The sequence below is a fragment of the Nelusetta ayraudi genome, unplaced genomic scaffold, assembly GCF_046127955.1.
Source record: "Nelusetta ayraudi isolate G7.1 ecotype Tasmania unplaced genomic scaffold, CSIRO-AGI_Nayr_v1 ptg000151l, whole genome shotgun sequence".
In the NCBI taxonomy this organism is placed as follows: Eukaryota; Metazoa; Chordata; class Actinopteri; order Tetraodontiformes; family Monacanthidae; genus Nelusetta; species Nelusetta ayraudi.
In genome coordinates, this window is record NW_027466201.1 from 1117038 (window position 1) to 1129462 (window position 12425).

The 12425-nt window shown below is 44.1% G+C and overlaps 1 protein-coding gene across 2 annotated transcripts in view; it reads left to right on the top strand.

Moving 5' to 3' along the window:
* Window positions 1–212: 212 nt before the first annotated feature.
* Window positions 213–12425, top strand: part of fndc1 (fibronectin type III domain containing 1) — a 30370-nt gene continuing 18157 nt past the window's right edge. For both annotated transcript variants that reach the window (XM_076013569.1, XM_076013568.1), the window contains exons 1-9: window positions 213–322; window positions 5983–6177; window positions 7556–7624; window positions 10331–10582; window positions 10720–10818; window positions 11052–11169; window positions 11250–11437; window positions 11856–11963; window positions 12163–12351. In XM_076013569.1, coding sequence (XP_075869684.1) covers window positions 250–322; window positions 5983–6177; window positions 7556–7624; window positions 10331–10582; window positions 10720–10818; window positions 11052–11169; window positions 11250–11437; window positions 11856–11963; window positions 12163–12351 — 1291 coding nt within the window. In that variant the 5' untranslated portion in view covers window positions 213–249. The remainder of the gene's footprint in view (window positions 323–5982; window positions 6178–7555; window positions 7625–10330; window positions 10583–10719; window positions 10819–11051; window positions 11170–11249; window positions 11438–11855; window positions 11964–12162; window positions 12352–12425) is intronic.

The following is a 12425-nucleotide window of genomic DNA, read 5'->3' on the forward strand; positions in this document are numbered from 1 at the left end:
AGTGTGGCGCACAGTTGCAGCAAACCAGCACTTGCAAGTTTTCGCTATTTGCCAAAGTTCTCCAGAGGCACCGTCGCAAAGCAGCACTGGAGAAGGGAAAAGGGAGGTGGAAGGGGTGGTGGTGGCGGAGAAGGAGGAGGAGGAGGAGGAGGAGGAGGAGGGAGGCGGCAGTGTCCCAGCCCTTTCTATCCATCCATCCATCCATCCAGCTGCTGCGGAGCGACGCAGCAGCAGTGCGCCACACTCACGATGGCTTCATCTGCAAGCAGGACGCTTTTGGCGCTATTTCTCACATTTTGCGCACCGGGAGGCGGACTGACAGGTAAAAGTTACCTTTCTTGTCAACAATAGAGTGAAAAGGAAAAACAAAACAAAACGGCAAAATCCTGAGCAGGTGTACAGTTCGTGCTGATGCGTTTAGGGTCGTTGTAATATTGTCTCTGTTGGGTGGCTGACTGTTCTGTGTGCGCAACAGTGGCTGGAAAAAAACTTTCTACGACAAATATGACTCGTCGATTTCAATAGTATGAACACGGGGAAAGGAAGCACGGCGCACATGCGCGTACGTGTACTCGCGTGCGTGTGTGTGTGTGCCAGACTCTGATATTTCCGAATTCCTGCGCGTCTGACCTCTATCAAGTTACACCAAAAACCTAAATCGAAGAATTGTGGCTTTAATGGATGTTTGCTTTTGCGAAAGAATGTATCTAAAGAGCCAACTGAGCAAAGTTAGTTAAGGGTGACTTTACGTGTCTTGTTATAATTAAAAAAAAAATACTACTAATAATAATAATCGTAAAGTCAAGTCTGCTATTGAGGGAAAATGTGATGGTGGCCTCTGTGCAGCTGTCATGGATCAAGTCCTTGCCTCATACAGTAGTCAAGAGCCTGCAGTCAATAAGTGGAAGGTGATGACAAATGACAGGAACTGTCATTAGCATGGGTGGGTGGGTGGGGGGAGAGAGAGAGAGAAGAGGTGGGCTGGGTAATCATTCCAAATTGATGAGTCACTGGGCTGATGCAAAAAAATAAAAAATAAATAAGATTATACCTGCTTCTAATCCGATTTCCATGAGAGCAGAAAAGTATGTCACGTCACGTGCCACATCTGGACGCCCTGTCGCCTGGCTCCAAGCTCTGTAAGTCACATTAAATCAGTGGATTAAATAGCAGACACATGATGGCAAAGAAAAAAAAAATGCAAATCACAACTATTCCTTTCAGCCACTACCACAAGATATTTATCAGATGGCTGCAGATTTTTCTGACAGACACACAGAGAGCACGGTGCAGATGTGGTGAGCAGCACTGCACGCTAAAAAGGAAAAAAAAAAAGAGAGGAAGTAGAAGAGAGGAAATACTTTTTTTTTTTTTTTACTTTTTTAAGACTGTGAAAATTTGCCATATGTTGTATTGAGAGCCAAATCTGAGGGTTGCAGTGAAGCTAGTTAACCATTTCTGGTTAGTTTTTTATAACTTATTGGTGTCTCAACATATTGCCTCCTTCTCAGTTTAAGGACTTGGTCCATGAGGTCACAGTCTTCTCTGAGCAGCTTTTTATTGTGGCCTTTTCCTTCAAGCAGAGTTGTTGTGCATTTGTGTCGCTGTCTGCTTCGCACCCATTCACTCCCCACCCGAGGGCAACTTCACGCAGCAGCAAACGCTTCACACTTTCTACTGGAGCGCACTGGGTCATACGCTTCCCTCGTGGTCACTTTGACAGTAGTTGCTGCGGGAGGGGAGAGTGTTACTTATTAGCTTTTCCGTACCTACATGTCATCAAGTTGTCAGCCCCCAAGATTCTGAAAATTGCTCCGGCGGGACGCGCTGTGCGCCTCGGCGGGAGCAGTGCAAACAAGAGCCAACTGGACGTGCAGGCGTGTTTGGATAATAAAGTAATTCCATGCAAGTCGGTCGACTCCTGTTGAAAAAAAAAAAAAAATGAGTCGGAGGCCTCGGTGCAGTTGGTGCACTGGGTCGAGGGGGAACAAGGGAGTTGTGTCCTCGCAGGCAAAATTTTCATCAACCCCCGCTGTGCTTAAACATGTAGGAATCCTGCAAGAGAGTCCCATGACACGTATTCCAGGCCGCATTCACAATCAGGAATTTCAACAAGTTGAACTTCATGAAATATGACAGACGGCGAGAGAGGAGCATGTGGCGGCCGCAGGCAGCGCCGGCACTTATCATATTTTCCACAGTAAAAGGCGGCTTCGCCTGGCGTTGCTTGACCCCGGCGCGGGCAAGGACCCAGGCCCACCTGGGGTATGTCGGCGTCTGGTGTCATGATGTCATCTGGGGTGCGATGTTCCCGTCGTTCAAACGGGTTTCACCTGGAGCGGCAGCACGCGTGTCACACCGCGGTGGATGCCAAGGCGGGCGCAATGGCAATTTAAGATGTCAAACATCATCAGCGAGGCGATGCGTCAGTCTTCTCGGGAGGTCTGTGGGCTCCGGAGGAGCAACCAGCAACTTCAAAAATAAACAAATAAAGTACTCTCTGCTCTTTTTGTGCCGGACAGACTTTGTTATGTAAGGCTGGAATGGTCCCAATCTACAGGAAAACTCATCTCGGGTAATAATTTCTTTGAAGGAAAACAAGTCATAAATCAGCGAGTCAGTAGAGACGAGGATTAAGAAACATTAGTGGAATGACTGGATGTTGTCCGACAGCGTGAGATTGACGTGCTGCAGTGACAGACTGAAGGGGCAACGACCACCTCTGGTCTGGTCTCAGTATGCTCCGTCGGCTTTATGGCAAAACTGATTATTGGTGGGAGTTTACTGAAGGTCAGAGGTCGGAGGAGTCGAAGGCAGACTGGAGGGGTTAAAATTTTCGAGCCGTAGGCGTAAACGAACGGCCACAGCCTGAAAGATCTTGTTGATCCATAACGTCACACAAATGTGCCTCGTTATGTAACCGAAGTGGGCTCGCAGCAAGTGCGGAGTTTGAGAACTTGGCAGATAAGCTGTAAATTCTGGGATCGTCATCGTCCATTTGTTTGCTTTCTCATCATAAATTCAATGCCGAACACAACAAGGAAGAACTTGAGAGGCAATAAGAAGCAGAAGGTCCCGAGAGAACCAAAGGTTCTTCTACTCTTCATCAGTCATATAAACACAAGACTTTGTGACATCACCTTTCAACCCTTCTATTTGGTGTCTCAGCGTCAAGTGGAAGCCTGGAACGTGTTGATAACAAAACAGAACATCAGTGTTCTGGCCCAGGTGATCGGGTTGACTTACATGCCATACCATGAGGTCTCTCCCTCTCCCTCTCTCTCTCTCTCTCTCTCTCTCTCTCAAACAGACACTTTGTGCCCCAGGTTATTGATGGTAGTTTGTGTAAGAGGACGGTTGTCGGGGTTTTAATGGCGAGCTCATTAGGGGTGAACAGCAGGTCAACGTCTGTGCTTTCGTGTGGAGGTGAGGGGGTGCTCCAGTAAAAGAGGAGCACACTGCAGGTGCATAAACACAAGTATTTTCTCAAACGGTTTTAAAGGAGTCCTCTGACCTTGGGGCTTACCTGCAATGTGCGTCTCACACCAGACTCCACATGCTCATACATGTGTGCCGTTTGTGACGCATTTTCCTTTTTTTCGTTTCAATTAAATGCAATTTATACATCAGCCCTCGGGCTGTGACCCCATTCTTTAGATTTTTCAACACTTTCCACTGTGAAGCTCAACTATCTGCATGTCATCTCACTTTTTCCACTTGGACAGAGATTACTTTTCATTACTTTATGAACCTTGTCCTTGTCTTGAATGCATTCAGCACATGGCATTTACATGCACATAGAAAACCCAGGATATTTATACCTCAGTCAGCGAGTGTATTTATTATCTTGAGGCCTAAAAAACAGAACTGTACTTTTTTTTTATGTCACTGCACTGTTTTATTTTATATGATGACTATTTTCTAGTGTATTGTTGTATAACTGACTGAATGTTGTTAAATGTTAAGTGTCCGAGAGCTGTTTTGGCCCATTCTCATTGGTTATCGCCAAAATGAAGCTGCGGCTCAAAATGACTGGCTACTGGGTGGCCGTGCTTTGGTGATGCTCTGATCTCCACTTTATTGGGTTATGTGCAGTTATCCGGTGAAATAACTATTTATATAAGTAAATACACAATACAAGACCAGCAACCTTAAATGCCAGCAACTGCATCATCAGCTTCTTTTCCACAGACTTAGAAGGTCAACATTTGGATTGTTTCTCCTGTCGAAACTTGTTATATCTAATTCTTTCAACACTGGCAGACAAAAAGTAAAACATTGTTATTGTTGCCACGCTTGTTTTTCTGTGAATTAGCCAAGTCTGGATGTGGTCAGTCTCAGGGGTAAACCCTCTCAATGTCACAGTATCCTGATTATTTTCTCCAGGTTGTTAATTCTGGCTTATCAAAACTGGAATCAGGGCTGAAATTCAAACATTCGCATGACCAACTAGAAAAAAACCAACTAATCACAACCAGGACATCCCAGGACTCCCAAAACAGCAAAGAAAGAGTTAAAATAAATTCATTTCCCCAGACTGTGACCCATATTTAAGTGCAACTTTGTAAGACATGTGCATATATGGCAAGCGTCAATCATATACTGTATGTACGCTCAAAGGAGCCTCGGTTTAATCAGAAATAGCTGCTCTGGCCAGTGGATCATAACTCTCGACAGAAGCCAAGTCACAGAATGATGTCTGGACCGGTGGGAGCAGATCTCTTCCTATGTAATACGCGGCTCTATTGGAAACAGAGGCGAAACGATTGAAGTGCGTCCAGACCTTTGTGAGCTAAGTCTGCCTCGCACCAACTGATAGAAGTGACTCCGCTCGGACCTGCATTCATGGGGGGAGGGAGAGGGAATGACCCCCTTTTCTGTTTGTTTGTTAGGAACGGAAACAAGCAATAGTCTTTTGTGCATGAGGAGCGGAAGAGCTAGAAGCAACACAGTGCTAAAGAATCCACAGAGAGATGCCAGTGACACAATCGACACCCACGCGCTCAGAAAAAGAGAGTGGGGGGGGGGGGAGTCGTGACCATCTGTAAATATTGCAGCCTGCACGCCGAGGGTGGTGATTACCGGTGCGCTTTTTAAAAAAAAAATGAGAGTGCCGATCCAGCTGGGCGCACACCTGCAGCACGCAGGAATTCAAAGTCACCACATGATTTCAGTGAAGACACTAAACCGAAACTTCTGCCGTTAAAACTTTAGGGAGATCTTCGAGTGGTGAGCACCAGCTGTTCACGAACCCCTGACGAGTATATATGACAGCCGCCAACGTCCTGTGACGTCGTCCGGCTGCTTCCCGAATAAGAAGAAGCTGCTGTGATTGACATTTTAAGGATCGCTGTCAAATCAAGTCAAGCTTTTAGCTCCTTTGTTTTTTATTGTCCTTTAAGCTGTTGATTTTACGGCCCAGACTTTTACGTTTTAGTTCTATCACATCATACCTTTTTTTTTTTTTATGCAGGAGGCCACAGCTTTTAACCACAAGCCATAAATAACTAACCATCTCTGTAAATCACACAAACCACACTTGTGAGCCACCAGAAAAAAAAAAGTCACGGCCTTTGAGCCTGAAATTTTCGTTCTTAGGGGGCCAAACCCAGAGCAAACAGGAAAGCCAATATTACACTTTAACAGACAGAAAATACAACAGCGTACAAAACAAAATTAAACTAAACAAAAAAAACAACGTGTGGAAACTGGGGGGTAGAAGAAACATTTCTTTGCGTTTCATTTCTGTAGAAAAATAAATCTCTTCCACTTGTTCCCATTTGCAGCTGACAAACGAAACATTGGAATCACTGAAATGTAAGCAAATTATAATGACAACAAAAACAAATGTGCACCAGATGCGCAAACCTGGGCCACACACTAACAAACAAACAAGTGCATCCGACCATTACCATAACCATCACAAAAACGGGGCTGCCGTTGTGCAGGTTACGCTTCATTCCGGTGTCTCTGGCTTTCCAGCAGAGAGACTCACAAGGTCACGGGCTGTGAAGGGGACGGCAGTCCAGGAAGGCGTGAGGGACAGCTGGGAGTCCTCGATCCACCTGGACGGAAGACCCGTGGACCGCTTTGACGTCAGCCCCATCAAACCCACTAGGTCTCACCACTTCACGAAAGTGGGAAAGGGCAGCCGCTCCCATCCGCTGGAGGATGTAGGTAAGACATACAGTTGAGGATCACTTGTTCCGGATTCAAAATCATGTCTGTGCATGATTAATTCTTGTTTTACAAGAGCGTGTGTGACGACAAATTCTCTTTACTCGAGTCACTAATTTGTCAGTGAACCACTTTTGCTTCTTTTCCATCGTTCATCTCTCTTGTGTAATTCTGGCCCTAAGTGATGAAATTGAGCTGCTGGCCCCATCCCCGCCCTGTGGAACCATCTCACTATCACCTTTTGGTCTCCGTTCATTATGTGAAAGTTCGAACAAAGCATCAGATTTGGGAGGGACAAGGCCAAAAACAGAGGGCTAAATGCTTTCTGGGGATAGTAATGTTTAGATAATGCAAGGCTTGTACACTGAGGTCCAAGATGAAGATTTGGTAAAGATCTTAAAGGTGACTGTCCGTTGCCTGTTGACGTTGCTATAGAGACAAAACACTGAAGATGAATTAAACAGCTTCCACAAAGTCAACTGTTTTTATCAGTTTGTGCCAGGAAGAGTAAAAACGCAACAGTCATTTTGGAACGTGCCACTTAAGAAAAAGAATGGTGATGTGCATGAACCGCGATGACCATTTAAGGTTTGGCGACTATGACAAATCAAAGCATTAAATCAGTTTTAACGCTTCTCCCTTTATTCTAAAACACAAGGCAGTCCTTTGGGTTTTTTGACAGATGCAGTCATTGGTGCTGTTTTTCTCATTTGTCTTTTGCCCCTGCTTGCTTTGTTGGAGTCCTACAAAAGCAGTGACTCACAGCCTTCAGCCGAACTTTCCGTCTTCCGCGTCCACGTCCAGCCTTGCAACACTTTGTTGTGGTCATTTGTGAGAGCGCGTGCCGCTGATTGTGTTGGATTGTGGGTCAGTACCAAGCATAAAAGCCGTCGTCTCATGTAGCGTGTGGGTGATTGTGGGTGAGTGTGCTCGAGCAACATAAGACATGCCTCGAAAGATGCTTTACATCTGGATGTGTGTGTGTGCACGCGGCAGCCTTGTGGTCTCCCCACAGCTCAGCTGCACTAGGCCATAAATCCCTGGCAGCCGGGACGACTCTCTGTGTTGTCCTTCCTCAGCTTCCTCGAGTTGTTCCCGCAGCAGCAGGAGAGGAACACAAGGCCTCATAAATAAGGCCGCACTATTTGTTTCCATTTTACTGATGCGTCTGGCCGGCCACAGAGACGGATGGGGCATTGGTGAAGAGCAACAGGGAGCTTGACGCGGTGATGAAGGAATGAGGGGTGGATTTATTTTTGGAGGTTGATCTGCTCCAGTGAAAGTGAAGCTAACTATAAACAGTTGAAAGATTACTTTGTGCTGAGGATGATCCATAATGTCTGGGACTAGTTGTAATATATTTCTCCAATGCTTTTAGATCCTGAGTGGGTTAACCTGGACGGATTTGCCGTGCTGGGCGGTACACCCGTCAGCAACTCATCAGCAGGTAAACCTGATCTCATGACACTTCTCACAAGAACAAGTTGAAATCGTATTTGTAATTTAAGAGCCTTACTTATGGGACTTAAACCATTTAGCACTGCTTGCAGAAAGCCGGTGCTGTCATCATGAATCTACTGTAAAAGGAAATCCCTGGGGTGACATTTTTTTGTTCTCCTTTGTTCCTCTTTGGTCAAATGAATTCTAATTCTGGCAAAGATCAAAATTTTTTTTTGCACATTTACGACTCTCCTTCTGTTCTCTTGAACAAGGTTTAGTCCCTAAAGGTTCATGCCAGACTTTAAGTACAATATATTTCATTTTGTGCTTATTTATGCTCATTGCCATGGGGGCATCTGAATATTTAAGCACATGTCACGTAAACGCTCACTTGTTCACAACGGGGCCAGAAAAAATAGACACGAGGACACTTGTGTTCAAACTGTACCCGAAGGACTGTTAAATGTTTGCACCACTTGAATTGGCACGTCTTTGGGCCGTGGCAGGGAACATTGTGAAAAAGCCATTCAGATATAGTAAAGAAGAGAACGGGGCATGCAGTTGGCTCCAGAACTTCTGAGGTGTGAGATGACAATACTAACCAGCAGCCCACCAGGCTGCTCTGAAGTTCCATTTGCATTTATTTGCGGCAGAGCTGGACTGGTGACAAAGCCAAATCCAATTTGTCAAGTTAAACTTCAGAAGAGGCAACCATATACAACTGGATGAAGGTATTAGCAACCACAAGTTGCAAAACTGGAGAATTTAAAAGTCTCATTTCACGCTCAATCTTTCCATCCAAGACTCAAATATAGCAGGCTTACATTCTGCAACAAGAAAAACCTCTCAAGAGCTATCTATGAGAGGACTTGGATAAAGTGAATGAAAAAAATGCTAAAATATTTTGCACAGGGCCATGAATGGTGCATTGTTTCAGCCTTATTTCACAGTTATCTGACTATATAAATTATATTGAACAAAACTGAGAACTTCAGAATATAAATAATTAAAATATTAAATGTGCTTTATAATCTACCTTCTGAAAATGGGAATTTGAAGAAAAAGCAAGCATAGCAATGAAATTCTTCAGGCACACAATGTGTCAGGTCTGTGTCGAAGGAGTGGTGTTTTTGTCTGTCTGGAGGATAGACTCAGAGCACCTCAGACCACAGAGCTTCCAGGAAAAGACAGAAGGCTCTGGCATTGAAAACATTGTGGAGTCAGGGGTTTTGTGGTCTGCGGTGTGGTGGCCCTGGCCAAAATATGCTCTCTGACAGATATCCAGGGGGAGAGAAAGAGGAAGAGGCAAATAATGAAAGGGAGAAGGCAGCTGTCTCAAACCAAATGTTCTTTTAAGACAGCTTGTATGTGGACAGATGATCAAAGAGGCACGGGTGGAGGGCAGATTGTCAACCCATACTGAAAGTCGTGTGAAAATGTGTGGGAGCAAAACAAAGATTTCATTAATAACATTTCACCCTGATGAGGAACTTGGCTTTTATTGGAGGGCGCTACTGGGAATTAATGTGACTTTCACATTGGCGGGAAGATACTGGGTTGAGACGGGACAGATCATGTGGGGAACTTTGGACGGATTCAAGAAGTATCTTGGGGAGAAATATTTGGACACAAGAGGTGCCGAGAGGAAACAACAGTTGTCGCATTTCCAAACATTTGGTTGTCTCCCCGACAGGAAGAAATCCGCCCAATTGTGTTGGCAGAACAAATGAAGGGAGAAAAAACTGAAAGGCACCAATGGAGTCTTGCTGATAAAAACTTCCTTGTGCCTTCTGGGAGTTTTTCCAATGATCCTCCTTCCTTCAACTGTGTTTTATCCACTACAGTGTTATAGTATAAACTTGTGCACAGTCAGATTTGCACTTTCAGATGGTATATGGCTTCAGTTTATTATAAATGAACTAATGCTACTTCAGTGGGGCAGACAAAGTGATGTGTATTCCTGTTTTTAATCTGTTTCAGCAAACTCATTTTGCTACATCAGTCTAATGTCAGTGCTCTGGCAGCCAGCGTGAAAATATTCTTTAACGAAATAGGCAGATCCCTTTTGTCTCTGTTTAAAAAATGATTACCGGAAAGAGAGATAAGGGATAAAGGGAGGGCAGAGGGGGGAAAAAATCAGTGGGAAGTTTTGGCAATTCTGTCATTGTTGTTTTTTAAATACTGCTGCCAGATGAGTGTCAGGCTGGCTGAGTCAGCATTTGAGCTGTCCAATATTAAGTTAGCAGGATTAAGAGAGGAAGAATACACACAAGCAGTTGATACAGCCGACAGACATGATGCTGTTATTGTACCTTCTCTATGGCTGCTGTCACTGTGAGATGAAAAAAACTTTGAATTATAAATTTAAGTATGCATCTCTTAGGAGAATTGTATGTCTGTGGCAACTTCTTTATTACCCACATTTAATTTAAATGATAACTTCATCAATTTAAATTCATGCATCTACCTAGTACAGAACCAGCTATTATAGGTTCAATGGTGTCAAAGTCAGGTGGGATAAAGCAGAAGCAGAGACTTTTTATTGTGGCTTCAAGTGGTCAATTCACATGCATTTTAGAAATGTATGACAATGGAATCCATTGGGCGCAAAAGTTATTTCATTAAAAAAATACCAAAGACCACAAGTGACTTATTAGGCCCTTAAGGATTAAGCAGCTCCACTGATTCTCACCCTCATGTTGATTACCAACAGGTCCAACCAGGTACAGGTCTCATCGCACTGCATCCAGAAATCAGCCCTCTTTAGTCCGGGCTACCCGAGGTGACAGAACAGCTCACCCAATGGGCGTATCGAATACAAGGACACACAGTAGAGCACCACAGTCATCTTCGGGTCCGAGGCAGCCTGAAAGAGCTTCCGCTTTGTCCGCTCTGTTGGAAAGGAGACGCCAAATGCAGGCAAAGCCTCAGTCCGACCAAAGGAAACGAAATGCACAGAAGCTAAGTAAGTGCACACCTCTCCTTTTGCAGTTTATTGGGAAATTCTGTTCAATGGGAGATAAATGTATAAATTGTGTTTGTAACTATCTTTAGTATCCATAGTGTAAACTGGCCGTGCCTGGTATCCCTTTTTATTCATAGCATCTGAGTCCGTTCATGTGGTGTCACTGCAGGCACAGAAACGCCCAGCTCAGAGCACGCCAGAAAAAATGGCAGTAGCAACCAAAACAACCACACCAGGTAACTGCTGGACTATAAATAATAGCCACATCTGTTCATATATTTGTCTATATTTTCTTCCACCAAAAAAATCCTCACTAAGTTGTAGAATGGAAGATTTTTGTTTTGTTTTTTAAACAGGTTTGCCCAAAAAGGCAACCTATGACTGCATGTAGCTAAATATAGTAATTAATATAAACATTTGTTTGGGGTTAGACGTTTTCTCTAAGTATAATGTACATTTATTGTCTCAGAGCCAGCTGAATATGTGGCCCGGGACATCAGTGTCAGGGTCATGTCGCCTCAGTCAGTGCTCGTCTCTTGGGTTGACCCTTTGGTTGAAATGGGGAAGGTCACCGCTAGTGAAACAAGGTTTGTTGATATTTGTTAAACATGATGAATATGATTAAAAAAGTCTAACTGAGTGTAACAGTTATTTTGTCTTAATCCAGATCTTACACAGTTAGGTTCAGAGAAAAAGGTGAATCTGCCCGCTGGGAGTACAAGGAAAGCACCCAGAGGAGAATCCTAATAGACACCCTGACTGCTGACAGCATGTATGAGTTTGCTGTCAGAATTTCAGAAGGAGTCGACGATGGAAAGTGGAGCATCTCTGTATTTCAGAGGACCCCTGAGTCAGGTATTGAATGACATTGTGATTGTGAATAGAATTCCAAAACAGGTAATCGAGATTTAATTTCCAGAGGCTTAGTATTATTGTACAGACCATGTTATTGAGGAAAAGAGCGTTTAAATCTTTTCTGGCATTTGCTGGTACCACACTTCATCACATTCACTTCCTTCTAGCTCCCATTTTCACATTTACAAGCTGGCTAAGAATGCAGTCTTCCATCTGCCTTTCCAGATTTAATCTCAAAGGGAGGTTCCTAACAACGTATGGCAACACTATTTTACTCTGTTCAAGGCTCTCGACAAATGTTTCTCGTTTTTTTTTTTTTTTATACCCTGCTCCCCGTGTGCCGTTTCTGTTTTCCGTCGTGCTGCTCTTTATATCATTATTTGCTTTTCCAATGACTTTAGTTCTTTTCACTTACTAGCACCGTCTGGGCCACCAGAGAACTTTGAAGTCAAGCCACTACGAGGAAAAGGAACTGCTGCAATAGCAACATGGGATCAACCTGAGGAACCGAACGGAAGAATAAGAGGTACAAATATGTACGGAAATGTTTTCAATTTAATTACATGCATGAGAAAGCACTGACGTGTACACCTCCTGAACAGAAAACTTGTTGGCAGTGCCCAAAATATAATATAAGGAAAAAATGGTTGGATTAAAAAGAGATTCTCCTGAACTATAACCAGACCATCTTTCATAACAGTTGTGCATGATCTTCCTCTGCCTAGAGTACATCCTGTCTTACGCTCCTGCAACGAAGCCTTTCGGAATGAAAAGCATTACATACAGAGGCAGCACCACCACAGCCACTATAGATGGTCTCACACCAGGGGATCGCTACATCTTTAAAATCAGGGCCACCAACAGGAGGGGGCAAGGACCACAGAGCAAGGCCTTCAGCGTCGCCATGCCAGGATGTGAGTATCTCCACCTATGCACATATGTGCAAGAAACATGAGTGATCTGTTAATAAATTGTCTCTTTTTTTCAA